The sequence below is a fragment of the Crotalus tigris genome, unplaced genomic scaffold, assembly GCF_016545835.1.
Source record: "Crotalus tigris isolate CLP2741 ecotype Arizona unplaced genomic scaffold, ASM1654583v1 scf7180000024361.1375286210:1436186, whole genome shotgun sequence".
NCBI classification, from domain to species: Eukaryota; Metazoa; Chordata; class Lepidosauria; order Squamata; family Viperidae; genus Crotalus; species Crotalus tigris.
Window position 1 is genome coordinate 574554 of NW_024100529.1, and position 24219 is coordinate 598772.

Consider the following 24219-nt stretch of genomic DNA (forward strand, 5'->3'; position numbering starts at 1 on the left):
ATTGTTAAGCGAATCTGGCTTCCCCTTTGACTTTGCTTGTCTGGAGGTCCCAAAAGGTGAATCACGTGACCCCGGGACACTGCGACCGTCATAAATACATGCCAGTTGCCAAGCGTGTGAATTTGATCCCATGACTATGAAGAGGCTGCAACGGTCACAAGGGTGAAAGAAAACAGTGATAAGTCACTTTTTTCAATGCTGTTGCAACTTTGAACGGTCACTAAAGGAACGTCGTAAGTCGAGAACTAACTGTAATCAGGTCTGACCTGGTTAGCTTTCTGAGATCAAGCAAAGTGTTGCGGGTGCTGCCCCCTGGCTGTGGGAGGAGAATTAGCCGTGATGTAAATGGTGGGCAGTTTTGGAAACTTTGGGAAGAACTAGCCTTTTAACAGAATAACAGAGCTGGAAGGGACCTTGGAGGTCTTCTAGCCCAACCCCCTGCTGGAGCAGGAGACCCTCTACCATTCCAGACAAGTAGCTGTCCGGGTCTTATTTTATTTTTTCATTTTTTTTTTTTTTGCCTCCAAAAGAGGCACCAGGTCTTATTTTTGGGGTAGGCCTTACCTCACCTCCAGCACTGACAGCCCCACCCAGCCGGTCCACTTCTTCTGGGGCCGAAGTTCTGCAGCTGCATTCGGGCCTACATTTTGCAGTCAGGCCTTTCCGGAAGGCCCAGGCAGCCGAGTACAGAGCTATGGATTCAATCCATAGCCTGGTGCTCAGTTGCAGAGGTCTTGCAGAATCGAGCTATGGATTGAGTCCATCACTGCAGCTCTCGGCTGCAGAGGCCTTCCGGAAAGGCCCGTGACTGAGAAATGCAGGCCCCAGGTTGCAGAAGAGGCCTCAGAAGAAGAAGTGGGCCGGCAAGGAGAGACCAGGTAAGTGGGTGCGGGACGGGTGGGGCAGCTCCACCACCCCCACCCCCACCCTAGCTTGATTTTTAGGTGTGTCCCTTGCCCCAAAGGGCGAGTCTTTCTTTCAGTCCCGTTGTAACCTCAAATGGTCACTAAACGAACTATTGTAAGTCAAGGATATCTGGGTTAGGCTCATAGAAAATTTGAGGGTTCACATCACCCCAAGAGATTATTCTAGTTAACCATCAGAAGACACAGGGTTTTTGTAAAGCAGTGTTTCTTGACCCTGTTAAGAGGCATGGACTTCAACTCCCAGAATTCCCCATCTAGCAGGCCTGGACTTCAACTCCCAGCAGTCCCCAGGCAGCAGGCATGGATTTCAACTCCCAGAATTCCCCATCCAGCACTTCTGGACTTCAACTCCCAGGATTCCCCAGGCAGCACACCTGGACTTCAACTCCCAGAATTCCCCAGCACGCCTGGACCTCAATTCCCAGAACCGTTGCTGTGTCGTCAGTTCACGCGACCCCTTTTGCGACCTTCTGACAGGCAATATAATCTGTCAGATTAGCCTGTCAGTCAATGGGGGAAGCGAGATCCACTTAACGACCGGGTTACTAACTTATCGACTGCAGTAATAATAATAAAGTTGGAAGGGACCTGGGAGGTCATCGAGTCCAACCCCCTGCTCAGGCAGGAAACCCTACACCATTTCGGCCGCGAAATGGGGCAAAACTCCCTTAACAAACGTCTCATATAACATGTTGGGCCCCACTGCGGACGTAACTCGAGGACTCCCTGTCACCATTCAGAGCTCCAAAATCTAAATTCAGGCCACCAAAGTCTGAGTTCGGGTGCCTGTCAGAAGCTGCTGTCAGCCGTCGGTCCGAGGCCCGGTGGAAATATCTCCTGCCAAGATAAGCCGACTCATCTTCCCAAGATGGAGGACAGCCAGCGCCCCGGAGAACCCCCCGCCGGCTAATCTGCCGCTATCTTCGCCTCTCTGAATGGCACGGCAAATTGGACAAATGGGTGTAATGCGAAGAATAAAAAAATTGCCCCATTAGCCAGCCGAGAACATTGCGGAGCAGTTGAAAAGAATGGGGAGGGGGAACCATTAGTGGGGGGGGGGCTGCTGGGTCGAAGCCAGCACACACACACACACACCCTCCCCACCTCGCTGTTGTGTGGGATGTGAGAGCTGCCGCTTGCAGCGGAGGCCGGCGTGGAGGCGTCGAACTTGTGTTTGGGAAGACGGACAAAGAGGCATAGGTGGTTCTCGACGTAACGACCACGACTGGGCCCCAGATTTCTGCCGCTAAGTGGGACATTGTTAAACGTGAGCTTTGCCCCGCTTGACGACCTTAACCAGTTGTTAAGTGAATCAAGGCAGCCGTTAAGTTAGGAACGCAGCGGTTACGTCAGTCTGGCCTCCCCGTGGACTTTGCACGTCAGAGGTTCGCAAAAGGGGATCGCGCGATCTCCCCCGGGACACTGCCACGTCATAAATATGAGTCGGTAGCCAAGCTTCTCAATTTTGATGACGTGACCGCAGGGATGCTGCGACGGGCGTCAGGTGTGAAAAACGGTCCACAAGTCCCTTTTTCCAGTGCCGTTGTAACTTTGAACGGTCACTAAACAAGCTGCCGTTAAGTCGAGGACGATCTGCCCTCGGAAACGGGCCTGACTCCCAGCGCTAAGCTAACTCTTTTCTCCTTGGAAAGCAAGGAACATAGAGAAGCGTGGATGCGAAGGCCCATCTCCCATGATGCACCAGGTCTGGACCATGGTTGATGGGGGCTAAGCAGGCTTCCTTCCATGACCCAGCACCCCAGATGGGATCTATTACACACACACACACACACACACACACACACACACACACACACACACACACCAGACCAGACCAGATTAGGTTTGCCAACCTCCTGGATTGAAGCAAGGCTGCAGATGTTGGCTTATTGAGTTTTCTCCCCTCCTGGGGACCCATCTGTGCACGTGGACGGCGGAGACCCCTTCAGCCTCACGGGCTCGCTCAGCACCCTCACCCGGCGGTGTCTTTCAGAAGTGGCTCCTTCGCTTTGACGAGCCGCTAAATGAATTATAAATCAAAGGCGAGCATTAGGGGGAGCAGCCTCGCCTGCTCCATCATTGCAACTAGGCACAATCGTGGCTTGGCACACGCTATTAACTCGATATCGGCTAGAGGTCCCCAATTGCTTAAATGGCTTGAATTATCTCAGCCTCTTGTCTCTGCTGTTTTCCCCCCCCTTCCCTCCTTCAGCAATTACCGGCAGATCAGACCACGGTTTGAAAAGAGCCAGCTTGTTTTAAGTGGGCAAACGGGGGGGGGGTACTGTAAAGTACCGGGATGCCAGTGCAAATAGGGGAAATTGAACTCGGGTTTAGGATGTAGATTTCCCTCTAGAGAAGCCCCAGTGCAGATAGTCCTCGACTTAGTGACCGTTCAAAGTTACAACGGCCCTGATAAAAGGGAATTACGACCGTTTTCCACATATGTGACTGTTGCAGCATCCCCGTGGTCACGTGATTTACATCCGGATGCTTGACAACGGGTTCATATTTATGACGGCTGCAGTGTCCCCCGGGTCACGTGATCCCCATTTTGCGACCTTCCGACAAGCAAAGTCAATGGGATAGCCCGATTCACTTAACGACCGTGTGACTAATTTAACAACTGCAGTGATTCGCTTAACAACCAGGAAAGTCGTAACATGGGACAAAACTCACTGAACAAATTTCTCACTTAGCAACGTAAGTTCTGGGCTCGATTGTGGTCGTATGTCAAGGACTACCTGGATAGTCCTGTTTCTCGATCTTCGCAGATATAAGATGGGTGGACTTCAACTCCCAGAGTTCCTCAGCCAGCATGCTAAGCTGGGGAATTCTGGGAGTTGACGTCTACCCATCCTAAAGGTTGAGAAACAACACTGTAACATTAACAGCTTCGGGACAGGTTGGAGTGCGGATGGGAGACCACCTAGGAGTTCCCAAGCACGAGTTAACCAAGTTTGCTGGAAAAAAAAAACCCTAGAAGAAAACAGCAGGGCTGGCTGGGGAATTCTGGGAGTTGAAGTCCACCCATCCTAAAGGTTGAGAAACAGCACTGTAACATTAGCAGCTTCGGGACAGGTTGGAGTGTGGATGGGAGACCACCAGGAGTTCCCGAGCATGAGTTAACCAAGGTTGCTGAAAAAAAACACCCCAGAAGAAAACAGCAGGGCTGGCTGGGGAATTCTGGGAGTTGAAGCCCATACATCTTAAACTTGCCAAGGCTGAAAAACATTGCTCTGGGACCTCTTCCCCAGCTCCTTCTGCCCAGCTGTGTGGGGAACGAAAATTTGATCAATATTGAGCAATTGAACAATACCTGGGCAATTACACAGACGCTTAGAAACGCTCTTTAAAAGAGCTCCATAAGGTTGTTTTATTGTATACAAATATCGATTATTGTCTTTTCTTTCGGGAGCGAGCAGATTCCCACGACGCCTTGTTTGTACTTATTTATATGGGAAGCTTTATCTTCGCCCTCCTCCCATCTCTCTTCCTTGCCTGGTTCCTCACCCCTCCCTCTCCACACCACACACCCCACGGGTTCAGATCAGATCACACCACCGACTCAGCCAGAATACGATGGAGAATTTGTAATTCTCCATGTGAATCAGGCCCTTACCTTGTGTAGTACTGCAGGCCACTTTAGCTGACTGTGTTCAGCAGGTCAGCGGTTCAAATCTCACCGGCTCAAGGTTGACTCAGCCTTCCATCCTTCCGAGGTAGGTAAAATGAGGACCCAGATTGTTGGGGGCAATGGAAATATATATATATATATATATATATATATATACATTGCTTACTGGTGTACACCGCTTAGAGAGTGCTCGCACTTAAAGCGGTATATAAGTCTCATAAATAAATAAGTCTCATAAAAAAATTTCTTGGCTCAGACAGACGACATTGTACCAACACAGCAATTGTGTTTTGTTCAGCTAGGTTGAGGGTCTCTCCGGTTGTCTAAAGCTGTTTTTTTAATTGTTTATTAGTGTTGTTGTTGTTGTTAATTGCGAAGTCGTGTTCCTCCAGGTCTTCCTGTCCTCTACCATCTTCTGGAGTCCATTTAAGTTCACACCTACTGCTTCAGTGACTCCATCCAGCCATCTCATTCTCTGTCGTCCCATTCTTCTATTGCCCTCAATCTTTCCCAACATTAGGCTCTTCTCCAGGGAATCCTTCCTTCTCATTAGGTGGCCAAAGTACTTGAGTTTCAACTTCAGGATCTGGCCTTCTAAAGAGCAGTCGGGGTTGATCTCTTCTAGGACCGACCGGTTTGAACGCCTTGCAGTCCAAGGGACTCGCAGGAGTCTTCTCCAGCACCACAGTTCAAAGGCCTCCATTCTTTTGCGCTCAGCCTTTCTTATGGTCCAACTTTCACAGCCATACGTTGCAAACTGGGAAAATCATGGCCTGGACTATACGCACTTTTGTTGGCAGGGTGACGTCTCTGCTTTTTAGAATGCTGTCTAGATTTGCCATAGCTTTCCTCCCCAGGAGCAAGCGTCTTTTAATTTCTTGGCTGCAGTCCCCATCTGAGGTGATCTTGGAGCCCAGGAAAATAACATCTGTCACTACCTCCATTTCTTTCCCATCTATTTGCCAGGAATTGAGAGGGCCGGATGCTATGATTTTGGTTTTCTTAATGATTAGTTTCAAGCCAACTTTTGCGCTCTCCTTCTTCACCCGCATCAAGAGGCTCTTTAGTTCCTCTTCACTTTCTGCCATTAGAGTGGTATCATCTGCATATCTTAGGTTGTTGATATTTCTTATTAGCGTTAATGAGAGCCAATTTGGTGTGGTAGTTAAGGCACCTGGCTTGAAAACAGGAGATCCTGAGTTCGAGTTCTACCCTAGGCAGAAATTCAGCAGGGCGACTTTGGGTCCGTCCCTCTCTCTCTCTCTCTGCCTCTCAGCCCTAGGAAGAAGGAGAAACAATTCCAAACTCTTGTCAAGAGGGCCTACATTTTAGAGTTTTAGAGTCTGCCTTTCCTCTTGAACAGGGGACCCCAAATCTGGCAACTTTAACACTTGTGGACTTCAACTCCCAGAATTCCTCAGCCAGCCTCCATTTTGTTTGTTAGATTTAAGACAGGGGTCTTCAAACTTGGCCCTTTGATGACTGGTGGACTTCAACTCCCAGAATTCCTCAGCCAGCCTCCATTTTGTTTGTTAGATTTAAGACAGGAGTCTTCAAACTTGGCCCTTTGATGACTGGTGGACTTCAACTCCCAGAATTCCTCAGCCAGTGAGGAATTCTGGGAGCTGAAGTCCACAAGTCATAAAAGGGCCAAGTTTGAAGACATCTGCTCTTGAATGTCAGCGTGGCATTTTACTCCAAACAACAACCTTTTGAGGTAGGCTTTGATTGAGCTCACAGTCATTCATTTGTAGGGCAGAATTGGGATTTAAACCAATCCATTCCTGGTCCAGTACTCTAACCACTACACCACACTGGAGTCTTTTTTGGAGTTAAGTATGCTTTTGATGAATTTATGGGCTGAATTATAATATTCTGTCTCTGGATTTGTTTAGCATACCTCAAGAAATCAGCCAGGGTGGTGTGTAAACCATGGTTTGGGTAAACTGCAGGTCCGACTGATTGCAGCTTGTTGAAAAAGCTATGGTTCAAAGAAAACTGTGGCATTATTTGTGATGCATTTAGCATATATAGATGTAATAGATCAAACAACTCCCAAATACTAAAATACAGAGGAGAAAGTAGTTATCTGTTTATTTTCCCAAAAAAGCACCATTACCAGAATGACAAAGTTTTCCGTTCAAAGTATATATCTATATCTAAATGCATTTTTGAGCTAGAGCGTGTTCATAAAATAGTAATTAAAATAAGACACGTCATTTAGATTCTTAGTTGTTGTTGGGTTGTTTTAAAAAAAAAAAAAAAAGCTAAATAACACCCGATAGAGCAAAACTGGATCAATGCTCAACCAAGCAAAATGTTTTCTTTATTCTTTGTTGCCATCATTATCGGGTTTTTTTGCATTTTGATTGAACAGAACCTGTTTTTGAAATGGGCATAAAACTATTGGCTGATAAGAGTTGGGAACGGCTTTTGATTTTTAGTTTTCTGTCTCACTCCCTGCCCTTTTATTAACCCCCCGGGGGTTCTCCGTTTTAAAGAAAAGCTCGTCAGAAGGAAACTGCGTGGTAAGGGGAGGAAGAGGCTAGTGCAGAAAGCTGGCAGGAACAGCCAACCCTCCAGAAGACAGGCTTAAGATACAGGAGGATCTGGACAGACTTGAACACTGGGCACTATCTAACAAAATGAAATTCAGTGGTGAAACAAGTAAGGTTCTACATTTAGGCAAGAAAAACCAAATGTACAGGTATAGTATAGTGCAGGGGTAGGCAACCTTGGCTCTTCTATGACTCGTGGACTTCATCTCCCAGAATTCCTGAGCCAGCCACGTTGAGGGGACAAGGAGAGGTTTCCAAGCTGAGCCATGCTGGCTCTGGAATTCTGGGAGTTCAAGTCCACAAGCCATAAGGGGGCCATAGTTCTTCCATGCTGGCTCAGGAATTCTGGGAGTTGAAGTCCACCAGTCATAAAAGGGCCACGTTTGAAGACCCCTGGTTTAATATTTAAATATTTTTTCCTCATGGTCACGTGATCAAAATTCAGGCATTTGGGCAGGGGTAGGCAACCTTGGCTCTTTTATGACTCGTGGACTTCAACTCCCAGAATTCCTGAGCCAGCCACGTTGAGGGGAAAGGGAGAGGTTTCCAAGCTGAGCCGTGCTGACTCAGGAATTCTGGGAGTTGAAGTCCACGAGTCATAAAAGAGCCAAGGTTGCCTACCCCTGGTATAGGGGGTACCTTGCCCAATAGTAGTAACTGTGAGAGGGACCTCGGAGTCCTAGTGGACAATCCCTTAAACAGGAGCCAGCCGTGTGCTGCAGCTGCCAAAAAGGCCAACACAATCCTAGGCTGCATCAACAGAGAGAGAGAGGGCTCTGAGTGCCGCCTCTGGCACGTGTGCCACAGGTTTGCCACCACTGGGCTAGTGAAATACAGGTCGTCCTGGACTCCACAACAGTCCATTTAATGACCATTCAAAGTTACAACGACACTCCCAAAGTGACGTATGCTCATTTTTCACACTTAACGACCGTTGCCGCCTCCCTAGTGTCGTGTGATCAAAATTCACAACGCTTGGCTCGTATTTACGAGAGTTGCAGCGTCCCGGGGTCACGCGATTTCCCCCTTTTGCGATCTTCTGACCAGCAATGGGGGAGCCAGATTCACTTAACGACCGTGTGGCTAGCTTAACCTGGGTCTCCTGCAAGTTCCTTGGAGAAGCACAGCACCTCAATATGCGAGGGAGTTTGGATCCAACCTAGATATAAGGAGAAAATTTCTGACAGTGGGAACAATTCATAATAATGATGATGATGATGATGATGATGATGATGATGATGAAGAAGAAGAAGGAGAAGGAGAAGGAGAAGGAGAAGGAGAAGGAGAAGGAGAAGGAGAAGAAGAAGAAGAAGAAGAAGAAGAAGAAGAAGAAGAAGAAGAAGGAAGAAGAAGAAGAAGAAGAAGAAGAAGAAGAAGAAGAAGAAGAAGAAGAAGAAGAAGAAGAAGAAGAAGAAGAAGAAGAATGGAGTTTTAACTCCCAGAATCCCGCCTGCTGACTGGGGGGATTCTGGGGATGTGGCCCAAGAAAGGGGGCGGGGCTGACGCCCTGTGGTTGGCTGCCATGCTTCCTGATTCCTGTGGTCTGCTTTCCCCACAGCTGGTGCTGTTTTCCGGGAAGCTGAACACCATCGCTGCGGTGGTCACCATCTTCTTCCTCCTGGTTTACGCTACGGTGGATTTGGCCTGCCTGGCGCTGGAGTGGGCCTCTGCCCCAAACTTCAGGTACGTTGGCTGCAAAGAAGGAAGAAAGGAGGGATGTAGGAAACCTGCAACTATCTGGGTCGATGTAAGTAGGCGAGGATCCGCTGGCGGATCTCTAGATGGCTTTCAGGTGACGAGCAAGGACTCATGGTCTACTGAGTGATGGTTGAAACCAAACATCTAGGCCAGGGGTAGGCAATCTTGGCCCTTTTATGACTTGTGGACTTCAACTCCCAGAATTCCTCAGTGGCTGAGGAATTCTGGGAGTTGAAGTCCGCAAGTCATGAAAGGGCAAGTTTGAAGACCCCTGATCCAGGAAGACCCTGAAAATCTGGAAAGCCAGATTGGGAAGAGGATGAATGGGCTAAAATTGCAAAGAGGAAAGAAATGACTGATTGTATGAACGGGTGTGTCCTGGTTCCGACAGATGAAACTCTTCAAAGAACTTCAAGGCATTGTTTACCTTAAAGAATCTTTATCTGAATAGCAACACATAGGCACTAACACAATGGAAGCCAAAATCTGGATTCCCCTCCCCTGAGCACATAGTATCAAAGCACAATTCCCTCCTCCAATTAGCAGTTGTAAATCACATTCTCCAATTAGTTTGAAATGCAGGCTTTCCCTTCAGTTCTCCAGCCTGCCAATTCTTATCATCTCTTATTTCATTAACCTTGATTCTCACGCTAGGTCCAGTATTGTTATGTCTAGCTAAACTCTTGTGCACATTCCTCCCCCCAGCATCATCTAACTCTAGCTCTTAACTCTAAAAGTAAAACATAAGAAGAAAATGGTTGTCAAAAACATTGACAGGGTGTTTCTCCATCTTAGCTTTGAGATGCGTGGACTTCAACTCCCAGAATTCCCCAGCCAGCATGGCTGACTGGGGAATTCTGGAACCACGCATCTCAAAGCTAATAAAATTGAGAAATACCGGTGGAACAGTCACACATCATGAGGAGTTTTCCTTTCTTAGCAGATTTGGGACAGAGGTACGTTGTTGGGTCCTGCTGTGAGTTGGGGGGGTTAGACTACATGACCTCAAAGACGACCTCTACTTCCCAGCTGTAGGATTCTCTGATTTAAAATGGCTTGGGTGGTCAAGCTTCAGTCCCTTTGGAGAAGGCCTGGATTCAGTTAGTGGATTGTGGCGCTCCCAAATGCCAAATGCAACCGAGCCCCAAAGTTGGGTCACCGTTGTTAAAGTGAGTTTTGCCTCATTGTGCAACCTTTCTTGCCGCATTTGTTAAGTGAATCCCTGCCAATGTTAAATTAGACACGCGGTCGTTAAGCGAATCCGGTTTTCCCCTTGACTTTGCTTATCAGAAGGTCACAAAAGTGGATCGCGTGATTCCCGGGGACACGGCCACCGTCGAGTCAGTTGCCAAGCGGGCGAATTTTGATCACGTGATCCTGGGGATGCAGTCTATATAGTCATGAGAAAAACAAGAAGTCATCTTTGTTTCGGAGCTGTGGTCCCTTCAAACGGTCACTAAACGAACAAATGTAAGTCAAGGACTATCTGTATTGGCGATCCAGATGCAGAAGAGAAGTTTTCTCACCGCTGGGAAAAATGGGTCAAGTCCAAGGCCTCCTCGCTATGCCAGTTTTGTGGCTCTTTTGAACCTGAGCGATCCAGCTTCATTCATCCAGCAACCTGGAATTAAGGAGAAACTGCCTGACAGTGAGGACAATTAACCAGTGGAACTGCTTGCCACCAGAAGTTGCGAGTGCTCCAACACTGGAGGTTTTTAAGAAGACGCTGGGCTGTCACTTGTCTGAGATGGTATAGGGCTGTGCTGGCGAACCTATGGCACGCGTGCCACGTTGGCATGCAGAGCCCTCTCTGTGAACACACGTGCCATCGCCCCAGTCCTAGGCCTTCAGCTGGGTTTTATAAAACCTTTTCGCTTTAGGCCTCCGCTGCCGTATGGAAAAAAAAGGTTCAATCAATCAATCAATTTCAGCTTCTCGTGGGGAAAAAAAAGATCTTGCAAAGTTGGAATTGATTGATTGAACTTTTTAGTCCCACCCAGTCTTCTGTTACCACTGCAGCCACGCCCATCCAATGGGCCACACCCACCCAATGGGCCACACCTACCCAATGGGTCACGCCCATCCGGCACTCAATGATGCATAAGTGGGTTTGGGGCTGTAGTTTGGGCACTCGGTCTCTAAAAGGTTCGCCATCACTGCTATAGGGTTTCCTGCCTGAACAGGGGGTTGGATTAGATGATCTCTAAGGTCCCTTCCAGCTTTATACTGATTGATTGATTGATTGATTGATTGATTGAACTAATCAAGGAAAGAAGCAACCTGGAATTAAGAAGAAGCTTCCTAACAGTGAGGACAATTAACCAGTGGAACAGCTTGCCACCAGAAATTGTGGGCGCTCCATCACTGGAGGTTTTTAAGAAGAGACTGGACAGTCACCTGTCTGAGATAGTGTAGGTCAGGGGTAGGCAACCTGGCTCTTTTATGACTGGTGGACTTCAACTCCCAGAATTCCTGAGCCAGCATGGGGGAACTATGGCCCCTTCATGACTTGCAGACTTCAACTCCCAGAATTCCTGAGTCAGCATGGCTCAGTTTGGAAACCTCTCCCTTTCCCCTCAGCATGGCTGGCTCAGGAATTCTGGGAGTTGAAGTCCACGAGTGATAAAAGAGCCAAGGTTGCCTACCTCTGGTATAGGTTCTCCTGCCTGAGCAGGGGGCTGGACTAGAAGACCTCCAAGATCCCTTCCAGCTCTGTTCTATTCTACTATTTCATCCTACAGAAGGGAATATCCGGGCATAGGACGGCGAAAGGAATTAGTAGAAGCGAACAAGAGACATTTGCATCTTTTAAAACTCGTCCCCCCCCCTTTTATTAATCTTGAAACTTTTATTCGCTTTTCGGTGCCGTGTCAGCCCTGAATCCCTGTCCCTTAACGCCTTCTGCCAAGTTTCGCCGTCCTCTCTTCCTCCTCCTTTTAATTGACAGACAAGGTGTCATTAATACGAACAAAAGAATCAAGTGAAAACGAACGAAAGGAAAGGTTAGCGCAAAGAAGCCGTTCCCGGGGCTATGAAAAACACCCCCGGGCGGTTTGGCAGTGATTGCTCCTCAATATCATTTCAGGAAAATGTCCTCCTATTAAGTGGAATTTTTTCCCCCCTGGTCTAATGCACTCCTTCGTGGCGACTAAATTGAGCGATTTTAAATCCCATTGTATATCGGCACTCTGGGTTGTATTCGCTTTCCAGGGTTGGAGAAATGGGAGGTTTGGTCTATTAGCGCTGCCTTACTGAATCCAATCCTTTTTGCAAATCCCACCAAGTTGGAGGAAGGATGGTGGTTGTTGTTTTTTTCCCCCAAGGTCCTGGCCATCCTGGGGGGGGGGGGACCCTCTCTGATTCTGGAGTTGCTTTTCTAATTGGGGAACTCTGGAATTAGCACCCCAGATCTTGAGCCCTTTGTTTTGGAGGGAAGCTAGATCCCTTTCGCACCCCGGAGAAATGCACCTTGGCGACTTCTCAGCTAGAAATTAAAAACAGCCCTAATTTGACACTATCTCAGAGAGTCTTCCCTAAAGCAGCAGGTCTTTCACACATTACAGCTTGTTAATTGATTTGGTGCTCGTTATCTGTCTCACTTGTGGTCTGCATCGTCAACCTCTCCTTCCCTCTGTCCTCCCTCGCTCCCTCTTTCTCCTCCTTTCTTTCTCTTACCCTTTCTTCCTGTTCTCCTTCTCCTTCCTTCCTTTCTTCCTTTTTTCTTCTTTCCTTCTTTCCTTCCATTTTTCCTTTCTCCCTCCCTTTTCTCTTACCCTTTCTTACTGTTCCCCTCTCCTTCCTCCTTCCCTCCCTTTGTCTTTCCCTTCCTCCCTTCCTCCCTCACTCTTTTTCTCTTCCTGTTCTCCTTCCTTCCTTTCTCTTGCTCTCTTCCTGTTCTCCTTCCTTCCTTCCACCCTCCCTCCCTCCCTCTTTCTCTCTTCCTCTTCACCTTCCTTCCTTTCTTACCCTTTCTTCCTGTTCCCTTTCTCCTTCCTTCCTTCCTTTTTTCTTCTTTCCTTCCTTCCTTCCATTTTTCCTTCCTCCCTCCCTCTTCCTTTTCTCTTACCTTTTCTTCCTGTTCCCCTCTCCTTCCTCCCTCCCTCTTTTCCTTTTCCTCTTCTCCTTCCTTCCTTCCTTTATCTTACTCTCTTCCTGTTCTCCTTCCTTCCTTCCACCCTCCCTCTTTCTCTATCTTTCTCTTCACCTTCCTTCCTTTCTCTTACCCTTTCTTCCTGTTCCCCTTCTCCTTTCTTCCATTTTCCCTCCCTCCCTTCCTCCATCCCTCTTCCTTTTCTCTTACCTTTCTTCCTGTTCCCTTCTCCTTCCTCCCTCCCTCCCTTTGTCTGTCCCTTCCTCCTTCCCTCCCTCCCTCTTTTCCTCTTCCTCTTCTCCTTCCTTCCTTCCTTTCTCTTACTCTCTTCCTCCTTCCTTCCACCCTCCTTCCCTCCCTCTTTCCCTCTCTTCCTCTTCACCTTCTTTCCTTTCTCCTACCCTTTCTTCCTCTTCCCTTCTCCTTCCTTCCTTCCTCCCTCCCTTTGTCTGTCCCTTCCTCCCTCCCTCTTCTCCTCTTCCTCTTCTCCTTCCTTCCTTTCTTTTACTCTCTTCCTCTTTCCTTCCACCCTCCTTCCCTCTCTTCCTCTTCACCTTCCTTCCTTTCTCTTTTCCTTCCTTCCTTCCATTTTCCCTCCCTCCCTCTTTCTTTTCTCTTTTCCTTTCTTCCTGTTCCCCTCTCCTTCCTCCCTCCCTCCCTCCCTCCTTATCTTTCCCTCTTTTCCACCTTCCTTCCTTCCTTCCTTTTTCTTCCTCTCTTCCTCTTCTCCTTCCTTCCTTCCTCCCTCCCTCCTTCCCTCTCTTCCTCTTCCTCTTCACCTTCCTTCCTTCTTTCCTTCCTTCCTTCCTTCATCCATCCTACATCTCTCTATCCACCCCAGGCCTCTGAGGAATTCAGTGCAGCTCCCTCAAACCCAAGCATTTCAGTCCAGGTGATTAGTTACAAAGGGGCTGCCATGCTCCTTCTGAGGTTGGTAGCAGTCATAGCCAAGCTGGGGCCCAATCCTGTCACGGAAGGGAGCAGCGTCCGCTCCCAAAAGGATCACACTCCAAAGAGGCCGGCAGTTTATTTATTTATTTATGAGACTTATATACCGCTTTAAGTGCAAGCACTCTCTAAGCGGTGTACACCAGTAAGCAATGTATGTATGTATATATATATATATATATATATATATATATATATATATATATATATATATATATATATATATATATTACATTGCCCCCAACAATCTGGGTCCTCATTTTACCTACCTCGGAAGGATGGAAGGCTGAGTCAACCTTGAGCCGGTGAGATTTGAACCGCTGACCTGCTGAACACAGCCAGCTAAAGTGGCCTGCACTACTGCACTCTAACTGCTGCGCCACCACCTCGGCTCTTAAACAGTTCAGCTGTTTGGGACCGCCAGGCTGTGAACTGGGGTGTTAATTGGATTGGGAGCCCCTGATCCATCAGAGCTAATTAAAGAACTCATTAATGCAGCGTTTTCCAGTCTTGGCAAGTTTTAAGACGGGCGGACTTCAACTCCCAGAATTCCCCAGCCAGCATTGCTGTTTTCTTCTGGAGTGGTTTTTTTTTTCCAGCAGCCTGGGTGAACTCGTGCTCGGGAACTCCTGGTGGTCTCCCATCCGCACTCCAACCTGTCCCGAAGCTGCTAATGTGAAGAGCGGCGTTTCTCAACCTTGGCTGCTTTTGAGACGGGTGGGCCTCAAGGCCCAGAATTAGCTGGCTGGGGAATTCTGGGAGTTTGAAACCCACCTATCTTAACCTCGCTAAATTTGGGAAACAGCGCATTAAAGAATCTTTACAGGCCGGCAGTTTGGGGAAATAATCCAATTTTTTCCCCCTTTTCTGGCCACTTTTGATGCAGCCAGCTTTACGGCCCAATCTTGGGGGGCTAGTCTTTGCCAGGGGGTCTCTCCAGCCCTCTCCCTGTCCAGCCAGCCATGTGGGGGGGGGAACTACTCCAGCCTTTGCTGTGTCCTGCCTCCCTTTCTCCCTTGGGTTGAGGTCTTTGGCCCCCTCTACAGAATGCTGCTCCTGGGAATTTAATATCTCAGTGGGTCGTGTTGAGGATCCCCCTCCTCCTTCTCCCAGCTTCTCCCTCTGCTCTTTGTTACAGGGTGGGTGGGAGAGAGAGAAAAGACCCCGGTGATCAATTTTTTCCTCCATCCAGCTAATCCCATCCAGGCAGCGTGCAACGTCCGTGTAATAAGCATTTATGATCCTGTTTAAAAAGCTTTCGCCCTTGAGCAAATACCTGTTGTTGTTTTTTTAAAGTCAAGAAGAGGAGGAGGAGGAGGAGGAGGGGGAAAAAACAGAAGAGGAGAAAAAAAAACAGACACACACACACACACACACACACACACACACACACACACACACGTGAGCCCTCGGTGACATTCAGCTCTTTGCAGTGAATTTATGGGATCAGTTCGGGGGGGGGGGGCGGGGGGGAGCGTGCCAAAGTTTTTATTTTATTTTATTTTTTAATGGAGCACACTTTACATTAGTGGTAATTAAAGAGAGGGGAACAGGAGTAGGATGGGAGGGATGGGGTGGACAAACTCTCTGTGTGTGTGTGTGTGTGTGTGTCTGTGTGTGTGTGTTCTCTCTCTCTCTCTCTGTCTCACTCACTCTCACTCATTCACTCTGTGTTGTGCCTGTAGGAATGGCATTTCTGGAACAGCTTTCCCTCTTTTTTGTGTTGTTGGGGGGTTTTTTTTGGGTGGGGTGTGCTTGTGCATATGTATGCCCGCTGCCACCGCTTTACAATTCTGGAAGAGTGACGGCAGGATGTAAAACAAACAAACAAACATGGAGCTGGCTTGCAAAGGTTTTAAAAATTCCCGGGGTGGGAAAAGACAGCATTTGTTTGACCTGGGGCGAACACAGAAGTCCGTTGTGGTGGGGTGCTTTTGTGCACATTTTTTTTCAGTTCTTTGTAAATAAATAAATTTTAAAAAAAGGGTGGTAGTGGTGGTGGTGAGTGGAAAAGCAACCGTGGCCAGCCCTTTTAGGTTGAATGCCTCCGTACAGCAACACAACACATATGCAAAAGGATTTGCTTTCGTCGTTTCTCTTCCTACATCTTCTTGTGGGGGGGGGGGTCTGCGATTTCTCACCTACGTTTCCCCAACCTTGGTTTGATTTCCAAAGATTCAGTCGGCTGTCTGTCCTGACTTCAGCTGCCTGGGACAAGGAGAGGAACAAACAATCCCTTTGTGGACTCAACTAAAACATACGAACAACGGTGGCAGGAGTTGGGGATGGCCAGTGTATTGAAAAGAAGGACCAGGGTGACAGGATAGCAGTCTTCCTATAGTTGAGGGGTTGCCCCAAAGAAGAGGGGGGTCAACCTATTCTCCAAAGCCCCTGAAGGCAGGACAAGAGGCAACGGATGGAAACTAATCAAGGACAGAAGCAGCCTGGAACTAAGGAGAAACTTCCTAACGGTAAAAACCTTTAAACAGTGGGACAGCTTCAGAAATCGTGGGCGCTCCGCCGCGGGAGGTTTTTAAGAAGAGACTGGACAGCCACTTGCCTGAAATGGTCTAGGTAGGTTCTCCTGCTTGAGCAGGGGGCTGGACTAGAAGACCTCCGAAGTCCCTTCCAGCTCTGTTAATTCTGTGTTCCATTGATTGATCATTGGTGGCTCCTTTTCGGAGTTTAGCCCTCAGGTTGCCCTCAGCTTAGAGCAGTTTGTTTAGCGACTGTTCAAAGTTAAAATGGCACTGAAAAAAACCCGATGTATGACTGGTTTTTTTCCACATTTAACACTGTTGCAGCAATTCATGATTATGTGATCAAAATTCGGCCACTTGGCAACTGACTCATATTGATGATGGTTGCAGTATCCCGGGATGGTTTGATCCACCTTTTGCGACCTCTTTGTTGTCTCCTCCTCCTCCTCAACCCCACTCCCGTGTAGGATTGGTGACTTACCTAGTTGGGTAATGAAACATCTGCAAGAAGATCAGAGAGCACTGCCAAGGACCTCACAGTCTTCTCCTCCTCCTCCTTCTTCTTCTACTTCTTCTTCTTCTTCTTCCCCTCCTCCTCCTCCACCTCCTCCTCCCAGTCTTGGGCAGGCAGTGAGGATCACGCAATGAACGTAACTGCTGCAGAGGTCATAAACTAAACACACAGAGAGCCTTCCCTGCCAGTGAGGAATTCAGTGGCGGGATCCAGCCGGTTCGCACCACTTCGGCAGAACCGGTAGCTCATTTTTGGTTGCCCAGCAGGCCCAGAATGGACTTCCGGAAGCGGCATCCACGCAGAGAACCCGGTTGTTCGCCTGTTTGAATCCCACCACTGGATGAATTTCTCCTAGTTCTTCCAGACTGAGAGAAAGAGTATACATTCTGGGCAAGGGGTAATTCTTAAAAAGTACAGGGGAGTCCTTGACTTACGAGCAAACTGAGCCCCAAATTTCTTCCGGCCACGTGAAAGAAAGTAAAAAAGAAGCAAAGGATGATCAACGCCTTCCCAAGTTATTTCAAAGCAGTCATTTGGTCATTTGCTTTTTAGCACCCGGAAGGTTCACACGTCTCAAGTCCCATTATTCAGAGACCGGATGCTTGATTATTTGAGCACAGCCTGCTTAGTAGCTTGATGTGTTTGATTCAGCATTTTCTTTACAGAAGAATATTCCATTCCGGTGTGAAACCAGACAGGGGCTTTTAAAGGCAAGGGTTAAATTGCATTTTCTCTCCGAACTGTCTGCATTGATTATAATATCTGGATCAAAGGAGGGCATAACGTCAGGGCCAGAATACAGACTTTTCGCTCCTTTAAGTGGGAAAGGCGCATGAGGTCATGGAAAGCCTGCTGGGTTGCTGATTTATCATTTCTGAGAAAGCTGCACCCTGCATTTCTCACTCTGGAAGCAAAACCACATCAGCTAAGGATAACAGCGTGGAAGAAAAACATTGTCTTAAAATCCACGGAGCAAAGCAGGAGGGGGGGGGGGAGAAAAAGAAAAGATCATGCAAGAATAAGTCAGAGAAAATCAATCAGGAATAAAATAAAGGAGCGTTGCAGAATTAAAAACTAAAAAACAAAACAAAACAGTTTCATAGTGGCCAAAGAGCCAGGGGAATCTGCCAGAAGGGTGTTTCTCAATCTAAAGCAGCTGCGAAATATGTGGACCAACTCCCGGAATTCTGGCTGGCTGAGGAAGTCCGAGAGATGAAGTTCACAAGTGGTCCACGCTGGCTGAGGAATTCTGGGAGATGAAGTCCACAAATGATCCAAGCTGGCTGAGGAATTCTGAGAGATGAAGTCCACAAGTGGTCCGTGCTGGGGAGGAATTCTGGGAGATGAAGTCCACAAGTGGTCCGTGCTGACTGAGGAATTCTGGAAGATAAAGTCCACAAATGATCCATGCTGGCTGAGGAATTCCGAGAGATGAAGTCCACAAGTGGTCCGTGCTGGCTGAGGAATTCTGGGAGATGAAGTCCACAAGTGGTCCGTGCTGGCTGAGGAATTCTGGGAGATGAAGTCCACAAGTGGTCCACGCTGGCTGAGGAATTCTGGGAGATGAAGTCCACAAGTGGTCCATGCTGGGGGAGGAATTCTGGAAGATGAAGTCCACAAGTAGTCCGTGCTGACTGAGGAATTCTGGGAGATGAAGTCCACAAATGATCCAAGCTGGCTGAGGAATTCCGAGAGATGAAGTCCACAAGTGGTCCGTGCTGGGGAGGAATTCTGGGAGATGAAGTCCACAAATGGTCCACGCTGGCTGAGGAATTCTGGGAGATGTGGTCCGTGCTGGCTGAGGAATTCTGGGAGATGAAGTCCACAAATGGTCCGTGCTGGCTGAGGAATTCCGGGAGATGAAGTCCACAAGTCTTACAGTTGCCGACTTTGGCAATCCCTGTTTTTGAGCCTGGAAGAGCTGAGCTGCACCCAGGGCTCCCCACAAGCCCCTTTTCCCTCCCAAACTATTCCACATTCCCAAAGCATAAATATCCCTCCTCGTGGCTTTTGCAAAAATTAATATTATTTGTAACCCACTTCGAAACCCCGTTCTTGTTAAGGCACCCCAAAACTTCCCCTCAAGCCCGTCGGTTGAACCTCCCAGACTTTCCAAAGCCAGGTTTGGGGTGTTTTTTATTCCCCTTCTGCTTCTTTCCCCATAATTCCACCCCAGTTTTCCCATCATGAAGGTTTCCTGCCCACAGGAAATCAAAAGAGATTTTAATTACCTTTCAGCAAAAACAACAATTAGAGAAAATCACAGCCTGTGGGACTCCCGCTTAATCGCTGGAGTGCGGAGCGGAGAGAAACAGAGAAGGGGGGAGATGACAGCCAGCTCTGAAATACAGGTAGTCCTTGACTTATGACAGTTTGTTTAGGGACTGTTCAAAGTTAACAACCGCATCGAAAAAAATGAATTTGACTTTATGGTCGTTTTTCACATTTGTGACCATTGCTGGTCGCCTGATCAAAAGCCAGACCTTGGCAACTGACTCGTATTTATGACGGTGGCCGTATCCCGGGGTCAGGTTTTTGCGACCGTCTGACAAGCAAAGTCAAGGGGGAGGCAGATTCAGTTAAGGACCGTGTTCCTAACAACACCTGTGGCAAGGAAAGACATCAAATGGGGCAAACCTCACTTAACAAATGTCTCAATTAGCCATAGAAGATGCGGAGACTCTAGAAAGAGTGCAGAGAAGAGCAATAAAGATGATTAGAAGACTGGAGGCTAAAACATATAAGGAACGGTTGCTGGAATTGGGTATGTCTAGTTTAATGAAGAGAAAGACGAGAGGGGACAGGATAGCAGCCTTCCAGTATCTCGGGCTGCCCCAAAGAAGAGGCAGTCAAGCTATTCTCCAAAGCACCCAAAGGCAGGACAAGAAGCAACGGATGGAAACTTTTATCAAAGAGAGAAGCAACCTAGAACTACGGAGAAACTTCCTGACAGTGAGAACAATTAACCAGTGGAACAGACTGCCTCCAGAAGCAGTGAATGCTCCAACACTGGAAGTCTTTAAGAAGAGACTGGACAGCCATTTGTCCAAAATGGTATAGGGTTTCCTGCCTGACCGGGGGGTTGGACTAGATGACCTCCAAGGTCCCTTCCAACTTATTATTATTATCATTATCATCATTATTATTTATTGATCATCGCACAGTCAGCCAGATGTTAAGACTGGATTTGGTATTTTTGTCTACCTCTCGAGGCCTTACCCAGGACCTGGGATAGGCAGATGTGGATGTTTGATGGTATTACAGATATCGTCGCAGGATGGAAGCAGTTCCTAGTAAGGCCGCCTTTTGCAATTGACTAATAGCGAATTTGTCAATGCCGATGATGGTGTCCAAGTGGTGCTCCAGTCGTTTTGGGATTGCGCCCAAGGCGCCTATGACTACTGCTACTACCCTTGCTTGCCTTTGCCCCAGTCTTTCTATTATTATTATTATTATTATTATTATTATTATTATTATTATTATTATTATTATTATTATTATTAATAATAATAATATTAATATTTTATTCATTAAACATGAACCTCAGTCAACTGAACATTCAAACTGGCTGGCACTGATGGTTGACACAGGTTGCTACCAGATCTTAGGTGTCAACCAGGTATCTCCTTAAAATGTAAGATGTTCCGAGTTTTTATTATTATTATTATTATTATTATTATTATTATTATTATTATTATTACTACGCAGTTTTTTTATTATTATTATTGTTGTTGTACTGCATTATTAATGTATTATTAATATTATTAGTAGTAGTAGTAGTAGTACTGCAGGCCACTTTAGCTGACGGTGTTCATCAGGTCAGCGGTTCAAATCTCACCGGCTCAAGGTTGACTCAGCCTTCCATCCTTCCGGGGTAGGTAAAATGAGGACCCAGATTGTTGGGGGCAATGTAAATATATATATATATATACATTGCTTACTGGTGTACACCGCTTAGAGAGTGCTTGCACTTAAAGCGGTATATAAGTCTCATAAGTCTCATAAATAAATAAATTATTATTATTATTGCTGCTGCTGCTGCTGCTGCTCCTGGTTGTAAGTTGAGGACTACCTGAATGTATCTGTGTACACACACACACACACACACACACACACACACACACACACACATTGACACACTGCTCTCCTACTGTTTCCCCAAAACCCCTTTTAAGCTGCTTACAGGGTCCCCCTCCCCCCTTGCACGGCCATTTTTTGGCAAAGTTTCAAGCACGCTAGCTTTCCAAGCTGGGCCTTTCATTCCAGCTGACGTTTTTTTCCTGCCAAGAGTTTATCCTCCTGCTTGCCCCAAACTCAAAGCAATGACCTGCCTGAGTTTTTCTTTTCTTTTTTCTTTTTGTCCTTTCTTTCTTGGGGACGGAAAAAGGACTTATGCCACAGGGAGATGTTCAAAGGGGAGGCAGAATTCACTTCCCTGGCCTGTCTTGCTTTTTTCCCCTTTTTTTAAAGATATCCGAATGGATTGTGCCAAGCGTGGCACAATTCCCTGGCTCAGCGGTGGCGAACCGATGGCATGGGTGACAGAGGCGGTACTCGGAGCCCTCTCTGTGGGCACACGTGCCGTCGCCCCAGCCTTGCCTCCCCCTGTGACCCCCTCCTCTCCAGCAGCCCCCCTGGAGGAGAGTCACCCCCCCCGAGCGTGGCCCATGCGGAGCAGCGCAGCCAAGGACATGGCAGCCAGGCAAGCGTAGACAAGACTCTGCCCTCACGCCCCATCGTGCACAGTTGATGCTGTGGGGTGTGGGCAGAGGGCGTGGCCACCATGGCGCTGCTGGGCGATCTGCAGCAGGCTCTGGAGTGGTGAGTGGCCCTGCGGGGAGGCGGGGCGGGGCAGGGGGTGGAGCAGGGCGGGGCCAGTTTTTGGGCACTCGGTCTCTAAAAGGTTCGCCATCACTGGAATAGGGAATAGAACAGAACAGAATAGAATAGAGAAAAGGACAAGAATAGAATAGAATAGAATAGAATAGAATAGAATAGAATAGAATAGAATAGAATCTGGAATAGAATAGAATCTGGAATAGGATAGGATAGGACAGGACAGGACAGGACAGAATAGGGCAGTGGTGATGAACCTATGACACGGGTGCCAGAAGCAGCACTCGGAGCCCTCTCTGTGGGCGCACGTGCCGTCGCCCCAGCCTCGCCTCCCCCCACAACCCCCTCCTCACCAGCAGCCCCCCTGGAGGAGAGTCGCCCCCGAGCGTGGCCCATGCGGAGCAGCGCAGCGAAGGACATGGCAGCCAGGCAGCGTAGACAAGACTCTGCCCTCACGCCCCATCGCACACAGTTGATGCTGCGGGGCGCGGGCAGAGGGCGGGGCCACCATGGCGTTGCTGGGCTGCCTGGGCGATCTGTGGCGGGCCCTGGAGGTGGTGAGTGGCCTTGTGGGCAGGCGGGGTGGAGCAGGGACGGGGTCAATTTTTGGGCACTCGGTCTCTAAAAGGTTCGCCATCACTGTCCTAGCTGTCGCCTTCCAGCGAGAGAGCCAGCCTAGCTGGATGGGGAATTCTGGGAGTTGAAGTCCACCTCTCAAAGTTGCCCAGTTGGGAGGAAAACAACAACAACAACAACAACACACTGATTTAATATAGCAGTGGTGGCGAACCTATGGCACGGGTGCCAGAGGCAGCACTCAGAGCCCTCTCTGTGGGCACGCGCACCGTCGCCCCAGTCCTAGGCCTTCAGCTGGGTTTTATGAAACCTTTTCGCTTTAGGCCTCTGCCGCCGTGTGCAAAAAAAAAAGGTTCAATCAATCAGTCAATTTCAACTTCTCGCGGGGGGGGGGGGAGATCTCGCAAAGTTGGAATTGATTGATTGAACTTTTCAGTCCCACCCAGTCTGCCGTTACCAGCGCAGACACATCCACCCAATGGGCCACACCCACCCGGCACCCGACGATGCGTAAGTGGGTTTTGGGTTGCAGTTTGGTCACTCGGTCTCTAAAACAGTGTTTCCCAAACTTGATAATTTTAAGGCATATGGACTTCAACTCCCAGAATTCCACAGCCAGCGTTGCTGGCTGTGGAATTCTGCGAGTTGAAGTCCTCATGCCTTAAAATTGTCAAGTTTGGGAAACACTGCTCTAAAAGGTTCGCCATCGCTGTAATATAGAAACACCTCCTTTCTCTTCTCTTATTTCTCTTGTCTGTGGCACAAATGCAAAAAACCCCATACCAACACTTAACAAGGAAGTCAAAGCGACGCTCAAGAGGTGTGTTTTGCACACCAGCGACAGCAAGAAGGCATTTTTATCGGGGAGGAGAAACCGGCTTTGCATTTTTCCAGGCGACTTGCGTGTGTCCGTGCATGTGTGTGTGTGTGTGTGTGTGTGTGTGTGTGTGTGTGTGTGTACACCGAAGAATCTCATTTAGGGAAACCTGTGTGCAGACTTCCCTTTCACCCCTCCCTGTACTGGCTGAATAAGTGAGAGAAGCATTTGTGTGTGCTGTATACAAGGATGCCTTGCGCAGACCTCCCCCCCCCATCACACACACACACACACACACACACCATAACGAAAGCTGAGCGGACGCTAACGTCGCAGGATCCGATCTTGGGAAGTCTCCTTCCGGTCTTGGCTGCTTGGCCAAGTGCCCAACATTACAACATCTTGCAGGGTTTTCTAGAGAAAGGAGAGGTTCAAGGCACCTTCTTCCGTCTGCTGCGGTCCCTGCGAATAGGAATCACCTTGTGGGGAAATGGGAGTCCCTTACTGGGCGCCACCGGGTCCCCCACGTCCAGAATTGGCGTTGTCAAGGCGCCTGAAGGCAGGACGAAAAGCAACGGATGGAAATTCATCAAGGAGAGAAGCAACCTGGAACTAAGGAGGAATTTCCTGACAATTCATCAGTGGAACAACTTGCCTCCAGAAGTGGTGGGTGCTCCATCACTGGGGGTTCTTCTTCCAAAGGAAGAAGCAAAAAGCAATGGGTGGAAACTAATCAAGGAGAGAAGCAACTTAGAACTAAGGAGAAACTTCCTGACAGTGAGAACAATTAACCAGTGGAACCACCTGCCTCCAGAAGCAGTGAATGCTCCAACACTGGAAGTTTTTAAGAAGAGACTGGACAGCCATTTGTCTGAAATGGTATAGGGCTTCCTGCCTGAGCAGGGGGTTGGACTATAAGACCTCTAAGGCCCCTTCCAACTCTATTATGATTATCATTATCATTATTGTTATTATTATTTCTAACTGAATTGAATACTTGTGGCCAAGTGTGATTAGACACAAGGAAAAGAAGGATTGGGGCGAGATGAGAAGGGCCTTTCAATATTTCAGGGGCTGCCCCAAAGCAGAGGGAGTCAAGCTCTTCTCCAAAGCCCCTGAAGGCAGGACAAGAAGCAGCA

General features: G+C 48.1%; 1 protein-coding gene across 1 annotated transcript in view; it reads left to right on the plus strand.

The window, feature by feature from the left end:
• Window positions 1-24219, plus strand: part of LOC120300864 (solute carrier family 12 member 9-like) — a 114505-nt gene that overhangs the window by 52645 nt on the left and 37641 nt on the right. The window contains exon 9 of the mRNA XM_039327391.1: window positions 8680-8804. Within this exon, the coding sequence (XP_039183325.1) occupies window positions 8680-8804 (125 nt within the window). The remainder of the gene's footprint in view (window positions 1-8679; window positions 8805-24219) is intronic.